Source organism: Chamaea fasciata, unplaced genomic scaffold (assembly GCF_029207755.1).
Source record: "Chamaea fasciata isolate MVZ Bird 193981 ecotype frontalis unplaced genomic scaffold, bChaFas1.0.hap1 SCAF_15, whole genome shotgun sequence".
In the NCBI taxonomy this organism is placed as follows: Eukaryota; Metazoa; Chordata; class Aves; order Passeriformes; family Sylviidae; genus Chamaea; species Chamaea fasciata.
The window spans coordinates 10,913,647-10,931,452 of NW_027094100.1; the positions used below are offsets into that span (position 1 = coordinate 10,913,647).

Sequence of the window (17,806 nt, forward strand, 5' to 3'; positions counted from 1 at the left end):
ATAATAGGAAGAGCGAGTGTGGAAACCTGGCTACTGCAAACAGTGGTTTTCCTGACAGATGTTATTTTCATATGTTTTTCATCTGGTTTTAAGCTTGAGTGTAAGGAATTTTTGGTGTGTCTACGAAGAGGGGCTGGGAAGTTGGCTAACAGAGTGACAGGAGAGTGAAGACAGATTTCTGGGTTAGTTGGTGGCTGCTGTGGTCTGCAGCAAACCTGAGGGGCAGCTGTGGCCGTGTGTTATTGGAGTCCTGGACAGATGAATCATCATCTGGAAGTGTCAGCAGCCATTTATTTCTTAATTTGTTTGAAAGAGACAACTCTGTGACCTTTAGCAATAAACATTTTTCATCCAAAAAATGCTGTCCTGATGACAGCAAATCTTAACAGGGAGCAGCAAAAGCTTTACGAGTCATGTTTTCTAAATGTTTCCTTTGCTTTGTACTTGGAAAGTCAAAATGTGCTGAACGACTTGCTGTCTGGAATGGTTTGGGGTTTTTTTGTATGCCTGCAGTACAATGCAAATAGTCCAAATCTAAAAAAAAAACAGGCTGGAGCTTTACCTCACCCAAATCCTGTGCAGGATTCTGCGTCAGCCAGAGTGTTGTGGGAGAGGCTGCCTGTTACTGGGGCCAGTCAGTGTGGTTCCATCCCCTTTGCCTTGAGCTGCAGACCGTGTTGTCACCTCCTGCAGCTCCTTCCTGACACTCAAATCTTCCTCTGTGGGGATTCCCTTGGTAGGTTGGGTTGATTTAAAAGGAGCTGCTTTCCATCATGTGCCATTGGTCACAGCAGAGTGGATATTGCAGGGCTGTTTTTTACTTCCTCCACTGGTAGTCTCTGCTGTCAGTGTAGCATTGCATTAAGACTGCTGTAATGCTTTTTCCCCCCCACAAACTTGATTGAGAGTGATGTAAAAACTTTCTCCCCAGTTCAAAACTTTCGTAGGGATTTTCTGTGCAGGAGAAAATAGGCTCTATTGAAGAGGAAACACCAATTCAGCAAACAATTGTTGGAGAATAAGAATTAACCTGCCCAGCATTGGCTGCTCCTTCCTGCATGGTACAGAGAACTGCTGGAGAGCCACAGACCAACCTCCATTGGTTTGATAAACCTCAGCTATTGCAGGGTGGTCCAAAATAATGCCTGCCCTTCTGGATTAGCAGAAATCAGAATGCAACACATGTGAATTACCACTCTAGAGCTCCTAATCATAAAAATTCCTAGCTGTGGCGGTCCTCTGTGAATTTGTGGCTTCACTTTTAACTTCTATAGCTATTCTTTAGGTCTGCTAGGTTAAATTAAACCTTTTCAAATGCTGGCTTGCAGGGTACTAATTGCATCCCTCCAAGTCTGTTGTCACCAGTATGGCCCTAAGTAAACTAAAATGGTTTTTCCATGTATATCCGTTTTCTCCTGGGGGCTGTCATGTGAAATTTGTTTGCCTTTTGAATATGTAATTACCATGCTGCGGAGTGGGAATTTGGTTCTATTTTATCACAGAAATGGGAGGAGGAGAACTGAAGTGGAATTGCAGGTCAGTCTGAAACACTGCAGGTTTCTCTGTCAGCTCTGATAGCATTTTGTTATTGATAGCTGGCAGCAGGCAGGCAGTTCATGGTTCTTCAGGGTCTGCTTCAGTCCCTGGGCCTGCAGCCTGAATTGCTGTGGTGAGAAATGGAGCTGTTCAGCTCTAGTGTCTGTCTTGTACGAAATGAATTGTTGGTCTCCGCCTAATTCTTGTAGCTTGTGGACACCTCTGCTGTAAAAGCTGTCTCTGAGTCTGCATGAACAGATGTAAAGCTGTCCTCTGTCACTCAGTAATAAATGATCAGCCCTGAGCTGGAGGAGCAGGGGATGGCACATCCCTTTGCAGGATGCCTGGCAGAATGTTCTTTGCATTTCACCTGGTACGTGCTGGTAGCCCAGCACAGCAGGAACATTAAATACTCCTGGTGAAAGGCAGAAGGCAAACTCCTTTGTTTTGGAAGAGAGGTCTCTTACAGCTGCAGGTGGGACTGGAACAGGTACAGAATCAAAAATAGTTGAGTTTGGAAAGGACATCTGGAGAGCATCTAACCCAACCCCACTGCTCAGCTACAGCAGGTTTCTCCAGGTCTTATTATTCACTCAAATTTTGAAAATCTCCAAGGATGGAGACTCCATAATGCCTCTGGGGAACCTGTTCTGCTGTTCAGTCACTCTGTCAGTGACCTAGTTTGAAAAAAAAATAATTAAAAAATACCTTATGCTTAAACAGCATTTCCTGTGCTTTAGTTTGTGCCCAAGGACTCCCAGGTCCTTTTCTGCAGAGCTCCTATAACTTATCTAGGGAACACCTGTAAAAGAACACCACTAAAACAAACTAATTGTTTGCATTTATGTGCTTCTGGAACAAACTGATAGCGTGGATTTTTCAGCCTTTCCCTTAATGTCAGACATGGTAGGATTTTTACCTTTTCAACCCTTTGCAGCAATGGAAATTTAAAAATTATTCAAGACATTTGAAGCTTACTGTGTGCAGGAGGCTGTGACTTAATTGCTGAATGTCATTTAAAAGAAACATCTTGTGGTGTACTTGGGGCTGGCTGTGTGCACAGAGGAAAGGGTACACACCACACAGGGTTTGTCTTATTTCATGGCTGAACCTGAAATCTGTGATCGTGGCTAAGAGCTTGAAATTCACATAAAACTCACGTTTCAGCATTCAATTATTTGCATATTGAGTGACAGCCTGTTCTTACTTGTTTTTAAGATTACTTTGGTATGAATGACAGTGTTTTAGAACAAATGTTGTCCCTTGTTGAAGAAGAGAACTGCAGCATCAGTCATCTCCAAAGCATGAGTTACATGCAAAGCACTGTGTTGGTACAATAATGAAGCTGGTTGTGGCAGCAGTGAAAATACTGCAATCTCCAAACACCAGGGTTGTTCTGGAGGTGTTAACCCAGCTGGGCCCTCTGCCTTATGGTGCTTCATGTCTGTACAGTGGCAAGATGTGAAAACTGAGCATCCTTCTCAGAGTAACCAGGCAAAATCTGCACCTGTCACTGGGAGGCAACAGTGGCTTTCAGCCCAAGTATTTGAATATTTTTGACCCAATATGGCAATGACATTTGCCATGTGAACCTTCTGGGTTTTACATTAAACACGGTTTGGTTTAGGGAGCGGTTATTCAAGGGGCTGTGTGAATACATCCTTGGCTGCAGCGGATTCCGAGGAGACAATTTTGTTCTGAGGAATGTGTATGAGAACTGATTTTCCCTTGGGTGGTCATTATGGAGATCCTGGATTTCAGCTTCATCTTCTAAGACTACCCTGTTACCTTGAAACTCATCTTAATTTGTGAAAACTTTTTTTAGGAGTCTAGTCTATTTATATGTTCAACCATCTAATTTTTTTTATAATTCCTTCCCCATTTTCACTCCCTTTTTCCTTAGCTGTGTGTGTTCAGCAGGACTGTGCAGTCAGGCGTGGAGCTGCTCTTTGGCATCTGGGAGTCACCATGAGCCTGGAGTGTGGTGTGTGGCAATTGCTCATCTTGGAAAGGCAGCAAAGAGCTTTTAGGCCTTTTTATAGAGGAGTCCAAGGAGTGTTTTCCCCAGGAGTGTCATCTCAGCCCTGGGTATTCACCAGCATTGTTTGCCCTCTCCCCTCATGCACCATTGTGCCATCGCCCTGGAGTTGCCCTGGACGTTTACACCCTCTTGGAGCCCATCCTTTCCCAAATCAGAGGGGATACACAACCAAATCCTGCTTTTTCCTTTGACAGATAAATCCCTGTGACATTTTAAACCTCTCTTTATATTTCAGTACAGGTAATTCTGGAGGTACAGGATAATCTGAATGGAAAACCAAAAGTGAGTGAGGCAACTTGGCTGAACCATGAGCAGCATAATTTGGTCTGGAGGGCAGAAGTCACTAAGCAGTGGAGTGAGGGAGAAGGCAAGGGGTGATTAATGTGTCATTTGGTGCAGCAGCAGGTATATAGCAAATACAGCTCTGTTCCATTAACCACGTCTGCCAGGCCTTAATTGAAAGAAATCATGTTCTCAGTATCTGAAATAGAAAAAGGTTTAATACTTGAATTCTTTTTGATCTTTAAATGGAACAGTAACAGATTTATGCAGCTAAAGAGATTATCTTTTCATCTTTAGGCACATGCACTGTAAAAGTAATTTTTTTTTCTCTTAAATGCACTAAAGTGCATCTGGTTAGTGCATCTCAGAATATGGAGTGACTGTGCTTAGGTCAAGGTGATGACAGCCTTTCTTGCTGAATTATCAATATGTTTATCTTAAAGCTTTTTACCATCAAGTATGGAGAAAAGAAGAAAAAGCCACACTCTCTTGGGCCAACTGTGCTTTTCTACAACCTTTTAAAAGTTTTGCTTTCAGGGTCTCTCATAGAAGTTGTCCTGTAACTATTGTCCCAAACAACTAAGAAAAAGATTACTTTTGTAAATTAAGTTACAGAATAAAGAGGATTTTTTCCTCGTTAGAATTCATTGCAGGCCATCTCAGGTCTGTTTGGACTTGTAAAAAATGCCTTAGAAGTAACAGTCAGATAGATCTCCCTTTGCATGAGTGGGAGAAGGTTGGTTCATCTGGGTGGAGAGATGGGAAATTTCTGCCCCAAACTGCAGCAGGACTCCCAGGCAGCACAGCAGAGCAGGGACATGAGTGTGAGTGAATTTGTGAGCTCACCAACACTCTTTTCCCTAGTGAGCACCAAAGGGAGCAACAAAATAAAAGCTGGTGCAGATGTCCCGTTTTTGTTTATGAGAGTAATTTGTAATTCTCCATTTCTGGCAGTGTCTTGTGGATGTGGGATACTTCAGATAACAGTGACAGAGTCTGCTTTGGATCACAGTGAGATGTGGATGAGATTCAATTTTATGTTTTCCCTTTTTTGAGTATTCATTTTTAATGCGTCTTTAATGTCTGTACTCACGTATTCCCTTCATAAAGGGATGTCTAAAACCTGCACTGTTCATTAGGCAGTGGCTGGGGAGCATTAAAAGTTTATTCTCTGGTGTTCTAAGAGGCACGAGGGCCTATTGTAGTTGTTTACTGCAGCTTTGTTTGTGACAGCCTAAATTAACTAACCAGTTTACTTTTCATCATCTTGTATTTATTTCTTTAAGATCAGCTGCTGCAGCTGAAAGATTCTTCTAGAAAGGAGATGAGGTGGCTTTAAAAGGTCAAGTTTACTGTGACCTCTTTCTCAGCTAATTATTGTGTAGTGAAGGATGTCTGGCAGTCTAAAGTTTAAAAAAATAAATAATTGAGGAGCAGAGTTTCCATTACAGCTCATTAAGTAAATCTCAGTGCATTGCTTGCTACTAAGAAACCTTACACATGTAGCTTCTGTTAGAGGAATTTTGCAGGAAAACAGCTTTAATTTTATTCTCCTCACCTTGAAGTACATGTCCTCATCTGCTCGGAGTCAAAAATCTAGATATCTGCCAGCTGCAGTGCAAATCAGCATTTTAATGCTTTACAGCTGCTCCTCTATAGAAGTTAATTAGAAATGTGATTCAAACACCCTCTGCCCATATATGATATCTATTACTGGTAATCGTAGTTTCTGCTATTTAAACCTGCATTTGGAGGTGTATTAACAAAGCAGCTGTTCCACACAGGGACTTCATGATAAAGGTGGAAACTTCACTTTGAGAAAATTGGAAGCTACATGCTGCTTCAACTGAAAAATAAAAGTGGATAAACCAAACCACATTCCTTTTCTAGTTTTAATCGCAGGTATATTTTCTTAGTGAAGAAATGTCACAGAATTCTCTCAGTGTAGCATCAGTTCCTGAGGACCACTGTTGCCTGTTACCCACAAGAGGGATGCACTGGTGGAGTTTAACTGTGCTGAGCAGGGGGAAGCCAAAGCTCCAGATTTACAAGCAGGTACCTTCAGCCATCAGTCCTGCCCTGTCCTCTGTCATCCAGATAAAATTAATGTGTTACTTGAGAATGGTGTTGCCCACAAGATGGCTTAGTTTTGGTATCAGTACAGCTGTGAACAGGCCTGGATTTGTGCTTCAGGATTTAATGGATTTATTGACCTTTCTAGCAGATGTCATTGACTTACTGTGATAGCTGCATTTCTTGTGAGTAAAGTAAACCAGAGTGTTGGGAGCTGATGGTGAAGAGGTCTAGAGGAAGAGTAAAGTGTTAGTTTGTAAATTATACTTCTGGCATGGCATAGTTTGTTACTGCAAGTCAAGTGTGTTCTCCCTGCAGCTGTAGTGCTAATTTTTTCATTTGCCCAATCCATTGTTTACTGTTCTCTGACACACAGACTACAGGACAGACCTCCTTCTGCTTTGTCCGTCATGGTTATTAATGTTTAAGCATCATAGTAGGACCAAAGGATTATCAGTTAGTTTTTCAATATTCCAATTTGGCTGCAACCCCAGAGCAAAAACTTTGTAGTTCTCTGCTATTAATTTTAGGCTTCATAGTTGTTCTTCCTCACTTAGACACTTGAGATCAGAGCCTGTGGGATCCAAAGGGATGCATTCCTACCAAATCAAAGCCACTTTCAAGTGAGTCACATCTCAGGCCTAACGGACTGTTCTCTAACAAGACAAAAGTCTGGAGCAGATTTCTCTGTCAATCCTTGTGCTCTTTCTGGAATATTTCCTTTTTTGATGATTTGCACAGAGCAAATACTTTCAGGCCAAGAAGTTATTTGCCTCTATCAGCACTATTCATGTACAAAGCCAGCTCTCCAAGGACTGGTTTGTTTTGGCATCTTCTTTTCTTTTCTTTTTTTTTTTCCCCGGCAAAACTCAGTGACTTTTAAGGCTTTAATCTCACAGCTTTGATATGTTCCAAAATGTTTCAGTAAGAACTGTCTTAACACTTCCTCTGCCTGCATCTCTTCAAATGATGGCAAGTTTTGCCTTGCTGTTGGTCATAGGCTTTAGGTTCGTGTCATGATACGCTGTGCAGAACGTCACTGGAAGCAGTGGCTGTATCCTGACATGCACCCTGGGCACAGAGGAGGCTTTGGAAAAAGCTTCTGAGATGCTTTTGCACCCCTGCTTGTCTCTCCAGTGCCCAGAAAGCAGTTGATGGTGTAGGTTCAAGGCAATTAAATATTTTTAGAGTGCAGGCATTCCTTTGGTTAAACAACTGGACAGTCAAAGCCACTTATGTGGCCTTAAGATGAGCGCAGAGATTCCTTGGGTTGAAGGCAGTATTTGGGACAGCAATGCCCTTCCTTGCCAGTCACCATGGCTACATCAAACTTGAGCTGAATAATAAGCGTACTGAAGGAATTCACCCCTGGTTTGCAGCTACAAAGGCTGTGTAGGCCAAAACCTGCATCTCTCCAGTGTGTGTGTGCCAGCACAGCAGCTCTGAGGTTAAAAGCAATCAACAGGAAACGACTGAGAGTCACAAAACACCCTCTTTAGATGAGATGTAGTCAACAGAAGAGGGAAAAAACCTAAGTGGGTGCTTTAATCTTGATACATATTTAATGAAATGGGAAAGGAGAAGAGTAAACTAATGAGAATGACTTGACTGTTCCCCGTGGGAGAGATGGGTTCTGGCAGAGGGGGGAAAACTGATCCTTGTGGTTTGGCCAGAAGGTCAGTGTGCAGGAATTAAGAAGTGATGCATACACCACAGGTTGGTTGGCTGCACTGCTCCCGAGGAACCAAAGGTGTTTAAACCTTTACAGCATGAAGGAAAGATGAGTAAATGGATTTTTCTGGATTCCCTCAAAAAGCAGCAGTTGGAATAGACTCCTTTATAAATAAAACTTTTCTAAAAGATTGAGAGGTTGTGCTGTCACTAAGATGTTTACTCCCTGTTTATTTCCCTGCTTGGAAATGCAGCCTCCTAAACTTACCCTGGGGTCCGGGTGTATTTATATACTAATGCCAGTAAGTGTCAATTTTCCCATTTTAAAATGACACCTTTGTGTCTGCATTCAGTGCTAGTATCTCCTGCAGGATACCTGAGCAGGGTTGGGGTGTCATCTGTAGGGTGGAGGAAGCACTGAGAAAGTTCCCCTTGCAAACTGAAGGATGAGTTGATGGCACAGGCAGAACAGCAGAAGTTTATGCACCTGAGTTTATCACAGCACAGGCTCACACCCGTGGTCTTTTCTCCACTAACTCACAACCTGGCTTGTTTCCAGGGCTTCATTCTTCCACTTCTGTGCAATTTATTGTACCTGAAACAGAAGCTCGGTTTGAAACCATTTAGAAGGAGAACAAAACCAGTAAGTTTTTCAGCAAACCCTTTTAATATTTGTGAAGTCCAAATGATGCTATATTTTCATGTGGGATGGTACACATTTAGCTATTGTCCCATGCACAGAAACCCTTTTCCCCCCACAGTTTTTGTTTTTAGCGTTGGGCTGAGACCCATTGCTGATGCAGAATGGGCAGTGGAAACTGGGCCCCCTCCCTTTTTGGAGTCCACCCCAGAACTGGAATCAGTGAAGCAACAAATATTAATTCTCTCCCTTCTCAGGGCTTTTCCTCTTTGTAAGAAGATTCAGCTTGGAAAGCTGTGATCAGCCTAATCAGTTTTCTATTACTGAGACTGGTGCTCATAGTACAATTTGTTAAATCAATTTATTATCCTCCCAACCAACTTCACTGATCAGAGCGTGAAAACATTGAAAGAAAATTAAAACTAGTGGAAGTGCTGCCTGTTTGGATAACAGCACATTTTGCTGTTTCAAAGGATTACTCATCTGCACCAAAACAGGGAGAGAAGTTAATTTCAATGATTTACAGTCTTCTATTTCAGGGAGGCCTGTCTTGCACATTATGATGGATTCAGGAAGAAGTATAATTCGTTCTTAAATTGTTAAACAGCACGTTAGGGCCAAGTATCCAAGTGAAAATGAATGGATTCGTTTGTAATCTTCAACGAGCGTGTCTGTGTGTGGGAGGGTAGGGATGGCAGGCTGGGGTAACCTGTAAACAAATGCTAGATGCGTGCTGGCACCTCAGGCTTTGGTGTTGGAAAGCAGCCAAAATAACCTGCAGAGAAGGGAAACGGTCCTTTTCTGCCTAAAATGGAATTCTGCAGATCCTCCAGTCCTGTCCTCCTGTGCCCTTCAGTGGGAGGGAGAGGTTCCCTGCGTTTTCAGAGTGCAGTGGCTCTCCCATCTTCACATCTTGAAGCTTCTGAGTGTAAACTAAAGCAAAGCACCTCAGCAGGAGCCAGGATCCTGTAGGGCAGAGAGACCTTTGGTGTTAGCAATGGCATCTGAGTAACGTGGGAAGGTGTCTGGGAAAGTTTCCGGTTTCTGCAGTGCTGTTCCTTCTGGATTGGGTTGATGATACACATATGGCAAAGGCACTGGAGCTGCAGATGTGCTGTACAGTGTAAAAATTCAGAAACCAAAGCTGATGGTATCATATGAACCATGAAATGTTGCACTGGGAGGACAGGAGAAGCATTTCACTCATAGTTCTTTCTCAGGACATAAATCAGTTTAATAGTTTCAAGTCATGGCTGATATTTAAAATTAGTTGGGTTTTTTTTTCTATGGCAAATATTGGTACTCCCTTCCCTGCCAAATACTACAGAGCCATTACAGGGACTATAAGCTATTAAAAAAACCCCAAAAAACCAACTCCTTGGACTCTTCTGTCTCCCACTTCTGCATATACTTGTTTTTCAATTTCTTAGGTGCCTCTTCAGGTGGCAGAGTGTGTTGCTGGAATGAAAAGTCAACCGGATATGAGGAATTCCAGTCTTGGAAAGTCCTTGCCATGCTACAAGTGGTCACCAGACTAGAGGGATCTGAGGGCAGCTCTGCTTGAATGAGGCCAGTAGGAAGAAGTACAGTGAGACCACCACAGAATTTTGACCTAGGGGGAAAAAATGCCTTATTTTGGAAAGTTTAGGGCTGCTTCTGTAAAACACGCTGCCTGTTAAAGCTTCTCTGCTGTCTTCACACAGCTTTATTTACAGCTCAAAGTAAAGAAAGCAGCAGTTCTTGACTGGTACTGTTAATGTATACACTGTACATCAACTTTATTGCAAAGTGTGTTAGAAAACTGCTAGAATAGTTTTTAATCTGCAAATAATCTTACTCTCATTTATATTTTTGGGCTGTGTTACTTTTCCCAGGATAGGCACAGCCATTGGAATCCATCCAGTTCACCTAACAACTTTCATTAAAGAAAATTGCCCTTGTAATAAAAATTACTCAGTGTGACAAGATTCCATAATATATTTTTTTAAAGCTTCATTAAATTTTGTAGCAGTTAACGGCACTTGTTTGGGTTTTTTAAATTTTCTTTTTAAAGCAAAATTTGGCTTAATTGGGACAATATTTGAAACAGAATGAAATAACTATTTTCTGTGTGGGTGCATAGAAGCCAGGCTGTGTGGCAGGAGCAGCTGCACAAGGATAAGGAAATAAGAAATCTCTCTGAAAACCACATTTTACTGAGTTTTGTATATTGTGAGGTTGCTCAGAAGTCTATGACTCTTCAATTAGGCAAAGCAGATGCAGTAAACTCTGTCCACTTGGAGTTCATGACAGAGAATTCTTAATCTTACAAAATGCAGTGACCCAACATGGATTTTTCTGCAGCAGTTGGGAGGAGCAGCTTACCTGAGCATCATCAGCTGCCCCAGGTGTCACCACAAATGAAATTGCACCACAAACCAGAACAGTTTTAAAAGGCAGGTGATGCTAAAATGGAAATGATGAATACACATCCTCTGGGATCATTCACAGTCTCATATTCTCATTTTCATTAAAATAAAGAGCTGAAGAAAGTCTCTTTATATTTTCCATTGGTTTGGAGCTTTGGATTTTTTTTTTCCTAGTGCTTTATAGGTTTGGCTTGGATAATGTAAGTATTGTGTAGTCTGATCTTCCAAGTGTCTTCTGCTGTTATCAATCTCTGGCTGTTGTTAGGGAAATCAGACTGAGAGTGTCTGTGTGACAGTTCCCTCCTTTATTATAACGAGCATCAGCAGCCACTGTCGTGTTTATCTTGTCTTGGATGCATTAAGTAAAGTCTGCATCCTGGTTTGGGCTTGGCTGATTTATGCTTGAAGTGAGGATTGTTTGTTCTCTGCGATGAAACAATCTTTTGTGACAAACTAACAATGGCAGGGGATGAGCTCGGATGTTAAACAGTGGTAGCTTTTCTTTCTTTTTTTTTTTTCCTTTTCTTTTTTTCTTTTTTTTTTTTTTTTTCTCCTCGTTTTAAGTCTACCCACTGCCTCAGGAGGAAGGCAGCTGCACTAATAATATGTCTAGTCTCTGTGGAAGGCCCTTATTTGAAAAATCTGTAATTGAGTGGACAAAATTTCTGGTTGCTTGAGAGGATCTATTCAGAAGAGACCTGAAAAGGATGAGGGAAAAGCACACTAGACATCAAGAAGTCCTAAGGGCTCTATTGAGAGGGAAACCTATGTAGATATTATGGGACAATTACACTTGTCAGGCAAAACACTAAAATGGATCTGTGAAAAAAAACTCCTGGGGAATGTTAAACAAAGCTTTGAACAGGGCAAAGAGCTTGCTGGGAATACCTCAAAAGCAAGGAGGTATATTTGGGTGATGTTTGAAGGAAGACACATGACGGCTGCTTCAAAGAGCAGGCACAGAATGTGTGTTACCACAGGGTTCTGGCCATTCTCTCAGTTGCCAGGTCAGCACAAGGGGAGAGCTCATAACTAGGTTAAGTTTATTTGCTCCTTTGCTCTTTTCAGTCAGCTGTTCCAATGCCCAGCCTCCCTGGTGCCCTGTTCAGGGACACTTTCCTGCTGCTGGCCTTTCCAGCCCCTGCCTTTCATGCCTCCTTTGGAAGCTGAGGAAGATGTGCTGTACAGAGTGGAGAGGATGTGTTCCCTACAGAAGGCAAATAACCCTGTCAGGGTATTTGTATTTCAGTGATTGCTTCTAGTTCTGTTCTGTGAGATTTTAAGAGTTAGTTGCTTAGATGTAACATACTAAGTTTTGTCTAGTGAGGCTTCTTTCCTGCATGCCTTGCTGACTGCAGTGGGTGGTGTGGGGCATTAATGAACAATCCCTGGCACCCTCTGAATGGGCTTTGCTGTCAAAACTTCAGATGCCTAAAAGATCAACCTATTAGTGATGAGGCCAGCGTCAGCTCAGCCTATTTTCAGTTTTTTCTTTGCCGCTTCACTCTTTGATGTAAAGACAGCTGTGTTCCCCTCTCTCGTTATGCAGACCAAACTTACTATCTCCACTTTGGAACAAGCTGTCCATTGTTTTGATCACTCAGTGATCTTTCTCTGCAGCTCTCCTGTTCAAATTCTTGTTAATTGTGGTGACTGCCCTGTCTGTGTTAATTCAGCTGTGGCTCCAGTCCATGTTCAGTAGTGTAAATATTTTCATATTTAAATGCAAATGTCCTCAGTTAAGCATTTAAGGAAGCCATCCCCATACACTCTGTGGCTGTGCCTGCCTTGCAGCTTGGAGGGGTGTCTGACTAGGCTTTTTCCTAGGCTTTATTTATGCATGAGTGGATTGTTATGTTGTGTGTTTTGAAGAAACCACATACAACTTAAATGCCCTGAGTGTGGTTTGCTTCTGAAAACAAATTCCCCTGTGTCTTTTCTAAATTACAGTGGTTTTCCGCAAGTGTCCAAGAATCCTGGCTCAGGGTCTGCCAGCTGTCTTTTTATTCCTTTTCCTCTGCTGCTTTCTTTCTCATCCTATATTCTTCGTTCCTTTCTTTTTTTCTCCTCTAATTGCTTCTAAAGTTTCAGAACATCTTCAAAAGTCTTGCTTAGGCAGTTAAAAGAAGTAATTTTTACTTCCTTTTCCTTGTTACTGCATTCGTTGCCTGTTGAGGCCATACTTCCAAAGACATGTCCTCCTGGTAAAGACAGAGCAGCGTTTTTAAAGGGACTGGTTGTTGCAGTGTCCCACTGTCTCCTTTTTCACACAGAGCACCTGAAGAAACGTCTGGAGGATTACATGTCCCAGTTCCCCAACGTGCGGATCCTGCGCACCAAGAAGAGGGAAGGGCTGATCCGGACCCGCATGCTGGGAGCCTCCGTGGCCATCGGGGACGTCATCACCTTCCTGGACTCCCACTGCGAGGCCAACGTCAACTGGCTGCCACCTCTCCTAGGTCAGTGAGGGGGGTTGTTGAAATTATTCCCACCTGCTGCTTTCCCCCTCCTGCTGTAAGTGGCTAAAAGAGAGATGAAATATCATAAAACCAACTGTAAGGCTCAAGGGTATTGTTGGCAACTTGTAGTGTTTAGTACAGGAGTTTTTTTCTGTTCTGGAGTCCTGCACTGTGCAGTAACCTTGTCATATGCTTTTGTTAATTAAAGAGCAGAAATTACATTCTTCTGTTTCCTCATTAAATGAAATCTTAAATAATTTACAGCTTGCTAGAAGAGTAAACTATCACATGGTCATTCAACAGCTTGCAGGGAGGAATGGCTTTATGATACAGAAAAGATCTTTAGGTACAGTTTTTGAGTAGCTTTTAAGGGTTTATCTCCTATATAACTATATTTAACTTCATGGTCTGCAAAGCTGTGAAAAATACTTCTTGTGAATGAGAGCTGCTGGTGTGTATTTGTAGAACATGGGCACCCTTTTCCAAGGCAGCACTCCATCTCTGAGGAGGTGTCAGTTCTTTCCAAGGATGACTAACTGAAGGGACAGTGCCGTCTGTTTCTGGTACCTGTCTGCCTCCGGCCGGCGCCAAACTCCCTCACAGCCCTGCTGTCAGTGACCTGTCAGAGCTCTCTGAGGTGTGACTTTCTCAAATAGGCTGGGGCAACAGGAGTCAAGCAGAGGTTTAAGAAAGACTCAGATTTTCCTGCAGAATTGATGGATGGTTATCCTGTTGCTTTCACTACAGTTTATATCTGGCAATAGTTTGAAACATTTGCAGCTTTACGAGCCCCAGGGAGGGAGGACAGAATTAGCTCCAATGCCATTTAAATGAGAACACGAAGAAGATGCTTTGATTTTTAAAGCACGGAAAGGATTTCTGTGAGATGTGTTTTGGAAGCTGAAACATCATTTTATCGCCTCTGCTCTGAGAGCTAACTTCAAACAAGACACTGTCTCAGTAATAAAGCATTTAAGAAATTCCAGATGTTTATGCAGGAGTTTATCCTGTGCTGTATTATTTGGTTGGAAGAAAAGCTTGGAGGGGAGGAGGTAATACTTGCAATTCTTGAGCCTGCTGTGAGAGTACTTACGCCATTAGTCTGAAACACTTCCTGCCAGATTCTGGTGTGGCAGTCAGGGCTGGGTGGTGCAGTGGGTTTATTCCCTGGATTTGTATCTGCACAGAAGGGGTTCACATCCTGGTCACTTGTGGAAATGAGGATTGCTCACTGAGTACAAGAGGTCTGGTTTTAGCCTGGCAGTCAGTTCTCTGTGGTAGTGTGGCTGTGTCTTCCCATTCTGCTTCTGGGTGATTGGTGCCTGGTGTTTTTCTCTCAGTGATTGCAGAAGTAGCAGATAAATTGATATCAATTGGAGCCTCTGCTCACGAGAGAAGGAATAGGAAGAAAGCTGTGTCACTCTTGAACAACTTCATATTTTGATGCTCTTTTTTTTTTTGTAAATTCATGGTCGAAGGAACCAGCTGGTGCAGGATTTCTAACATGTTTCTCCAATCTTCAGATCGCATTGCCCGAAACCGCAAGACTATCGTTTGCCCGATGATCGATGTTATTGATCACGACCACTTTGGATATGAGACCCAGGCGGGAGACGCCATGCGAGGGGCCTTTGACTGGGAGATGTATTACAAGAGGATCCCTATTCCTCCTGAGTTACAGAAACCTGATCCCAGCGATCCCTTTGAGTAAGTTACTGAAACGCAGAGTGCCAAGAGCCAGCTAATGAAATAACACCCTGCTGCAGGGTTGGTTTACACCTCAGCATAGCAAAAGCCAGAAGCTGGTGTTAAGCTACTTGCTTTTTTGGCAGCTGTTTGCTTTGCTGGTTTAAAAGAAATGCATTGTATATAGCTGTGAACACTCTCCTTTTCATTGCTGTTTTTTGCCACGTTAATTCCTGCAGAAGTTAACATTTCATTGAAAACTAATGTGTAACAATTAATGTGGTCATTTATTACTGAGATCTTTCAAACATAACTTAGTATCCCTAATGCTCTGCCAAAAACAACAAATCAGTGGTGGGTTATGTGTCATTCCCAGGTGGGGGAAGAAGAAAACCTAGCAGAATAATTACAGCAATTTTGATTATTACAGTGCACTGCAGAAGTAAATCTGTGATCAAGTTGTGCTCTGCTGTTGCTGTGCTTGCCAACATTGAGACAGTTCTGCTGTCCTTTATACTCTGTAGTGTTTAAAAAGAAACAAAAAAGAAAAACGAACCAACAAAACACTTTTTGAGGTCAAACTCAAAAAGACTCGACCCTACAACAGAAGCAGAGCACTGTGTGTGGAGCTTACAGATCCCTTGGGCTGAGGTGGTGTCCTGTCACCTAATGGTTAACTCCTGCCTGCTTGGAGGAGAGGCACTGGCAGGTTCTGAAGGGAGCCTGGTCTAGTCCTCTTCGTTTGCAAGTGGGAAATCAGTAGATGACACCAAAACAACTGTTTAATGTTTAATGACAGGGCTGTAAAGGCACCAGGGACACTGGGTGGTGAAAAGAGTATTTGTCAAATCTTGCTTTGTTTTCTTAAATGTTTAGCTAGAGATGTGTGTCTTTGAATGTGTTTGTAATATGGAGTCTGGTTTTTCCTTAAGGTCTCCTGTAATGGCTGGAGGACTGTTTGCAGTCGATAGAAAGTGGTTCTGGGAGCTGGGAGGGTATGATGCAGGTCTGGAGATATGGGGAGGAGAGCAGTATGAAATATCCTTTAAGGTGAGCCACGTTCTCTGGAAATTACTTTTGTTTTGAAAAGTAAGAATTTGTTCCGAGGCGCAGAATGTGAATGATCTGTTTTGTCCTTACTTTTGCGTGTGACTGAAGGTGGAAAAGGTGGGAGTAGTAAGACAGTGCACAGAAGAATCAGCCCTGATGTGAGCAGTGACTTGTGAGGGTCAGTTTTGGAGCAGGATTAGCTGGGTAATCCCTGTTCTGTGGTCACAGCTCTTCCCCGCAAGAGTAAGTCAGCTGGTGTGGAGCTCTCTGCCCCTGAGGCTGCTTAGTGCTCACCCTGGCAAGGTGGTGAAATACTCTCCTCCTTGAGGGATGGAGGATTCCCGTTCCGGGAGGACCTCAGTCCTCAGCTTGAGTTCTCAGAGAGGAGAACAGCTTTGTCTGTAGTCAATCCAGCTGACCCCTGGCTGTGAGGAACTCAGGTTGTTACTTATCCAAGAAGAAATCTTCAAAACCTGGAGTCATTATGGTTGCTGGCAGTGACTTTGGATCATTATCTGCCTGGCCTGGGGACAGTTCTGCTCCTGACTGATGACTGAGCTGGTCAGTGGAGGGCTTTGAGAGTTAGCCAGCTGATTAAAAATGCATACAAAGAGCAACAAGTCACTGTAACCCACCAAGACTGCTGATACCTGTGTTAGGTTGGCATTCTGAAATTCAGTTTGGAAAACCTACCAGAATGTCGCAAGCCCCTGAAGGCAGGTCTTCAGTGGGGGCAATCCTTCCCATAGGCTGGACCAAACTGAGCAAAGATGTCTACATTAAACTCTGTTTGAGGTTTCTTTCAGAGGTTGAATATTTAATTTTACAGGTGTCCGGCTGCCACTGATCTAAGCTAACTGACCTTAGCATGAGGCTAGAGGACAGCAGGGATGTCGTGCACAGTTTGGCTTCAGCAGCTAAAATTCTGCCTGTCTCCCCTGACAAGTCATGGCTGATCTCTCAGAAAACAGATTACACACACCCAGTGTGCCACTGGGCAGCAAACAGTGGGAGAAAAGACACTGATTTTGAGACATCGTTTCCTCACCAGAACCCACAAGTCACCTTGGATGTCCCTTGTCCTCTGTAACAGTGGCAGGAAGGGAGGGGTGCGGGCACCCTCTCTGGGGGTGTCATTGTGGTTAGAGCCACTTCATCTTTGTGTTGGATGTAATGACATTGTGTAAGGCTCTCATTCTCTGCAGGAGGGGAGCATTCAGCCTCCTCCTCTCTGAAAATTCTGGTTTCCAAGAGTGATGACAGTGACTGGGCAAGCCCTTTGTCTCCAGTGCCACAAGCAGACAGTCACACTGCTTGATCTGCAGGAAATAAGACTGCTTCATTCATCTGTTTGCTTATCCCCTCTGAAACACACTGTGTGTTATTTCAGTCCAGAGATGGTAATTTATGAAGGGATAAATTTGCTTTAATTAATCTCTGGAAAGACCCCCTTTTTTCTTTCATTGTGCTACAGAAAAATGAAGTTTTCACTGAAAGAGGCCCAGTGTATTTTCAGAAATTAAGATAAATTGATACATTCATCTGTGAATGATAGATTTAATAATTCTGCTGGAATTGCAAGAATAGAAGGTTTGTTCATAGAATTTATGAAGCTATGACATTTCCTGGTGAGCTCAGAGCTATGTTTTTACCTTTGAAAGTTGACTGAGATTTTCTGGTTAAAGGTGCACTGTTAAATAATTTAGATCTCTGGCTTTAGGTGTGGGGTACCTGCTTTCACATTATTTATTATCTCACGGGAATTCTAAGCATGCCAGAGTTAGACCTGAGCTTTACAAAGAATCTATTCCTGTCCCTGGGTGTTGTGGGTGCAGATACTCTTCTGTGCTGCTGGCCTGTAATCCATTGCATTGGATCTGGCCTTCTCGAGCCTTACAAGGAGCAGAGGGCTTCTTTGGGGGTTATTTTTTTTCTAATTTTTTTCCCTTAAACATATTCC

The 17,806-nt window shown here is 42.8% G+C and overlaps 1 protein-coding gene across 2 annotated transcripts in view; it reads left to right on the forward strand.

Moving 5' to 3' along the window:
• GALNT10 (polypeptide N-acetylgalactosaminyltransferase 10) overlaps positions 1-17,806 on the forward strand; it is an 80,968-nt gene that overhangs the window by 45,310 nt on the left and 17,852 nt on the right. For both annotated transcript variants that reach the window (XM_066196889.1, XM_066196890.1), the window contains exons 5-7: positions 12,925-13,110; positions 14,634-14,817; positions 15,729-15,846. In XM_066196889.1, coding sequence (XP_066052986.1) covers positions 12,925-13,110; positions 14,634-14,817; positions 15,729-15,846 — 488 coding nt within the window. The remainder of the gene's footprint in view (positions 1-12,924; positions 13,111-14,633; positions 14,818-15,728; positions 15,847-17,806) is intronic.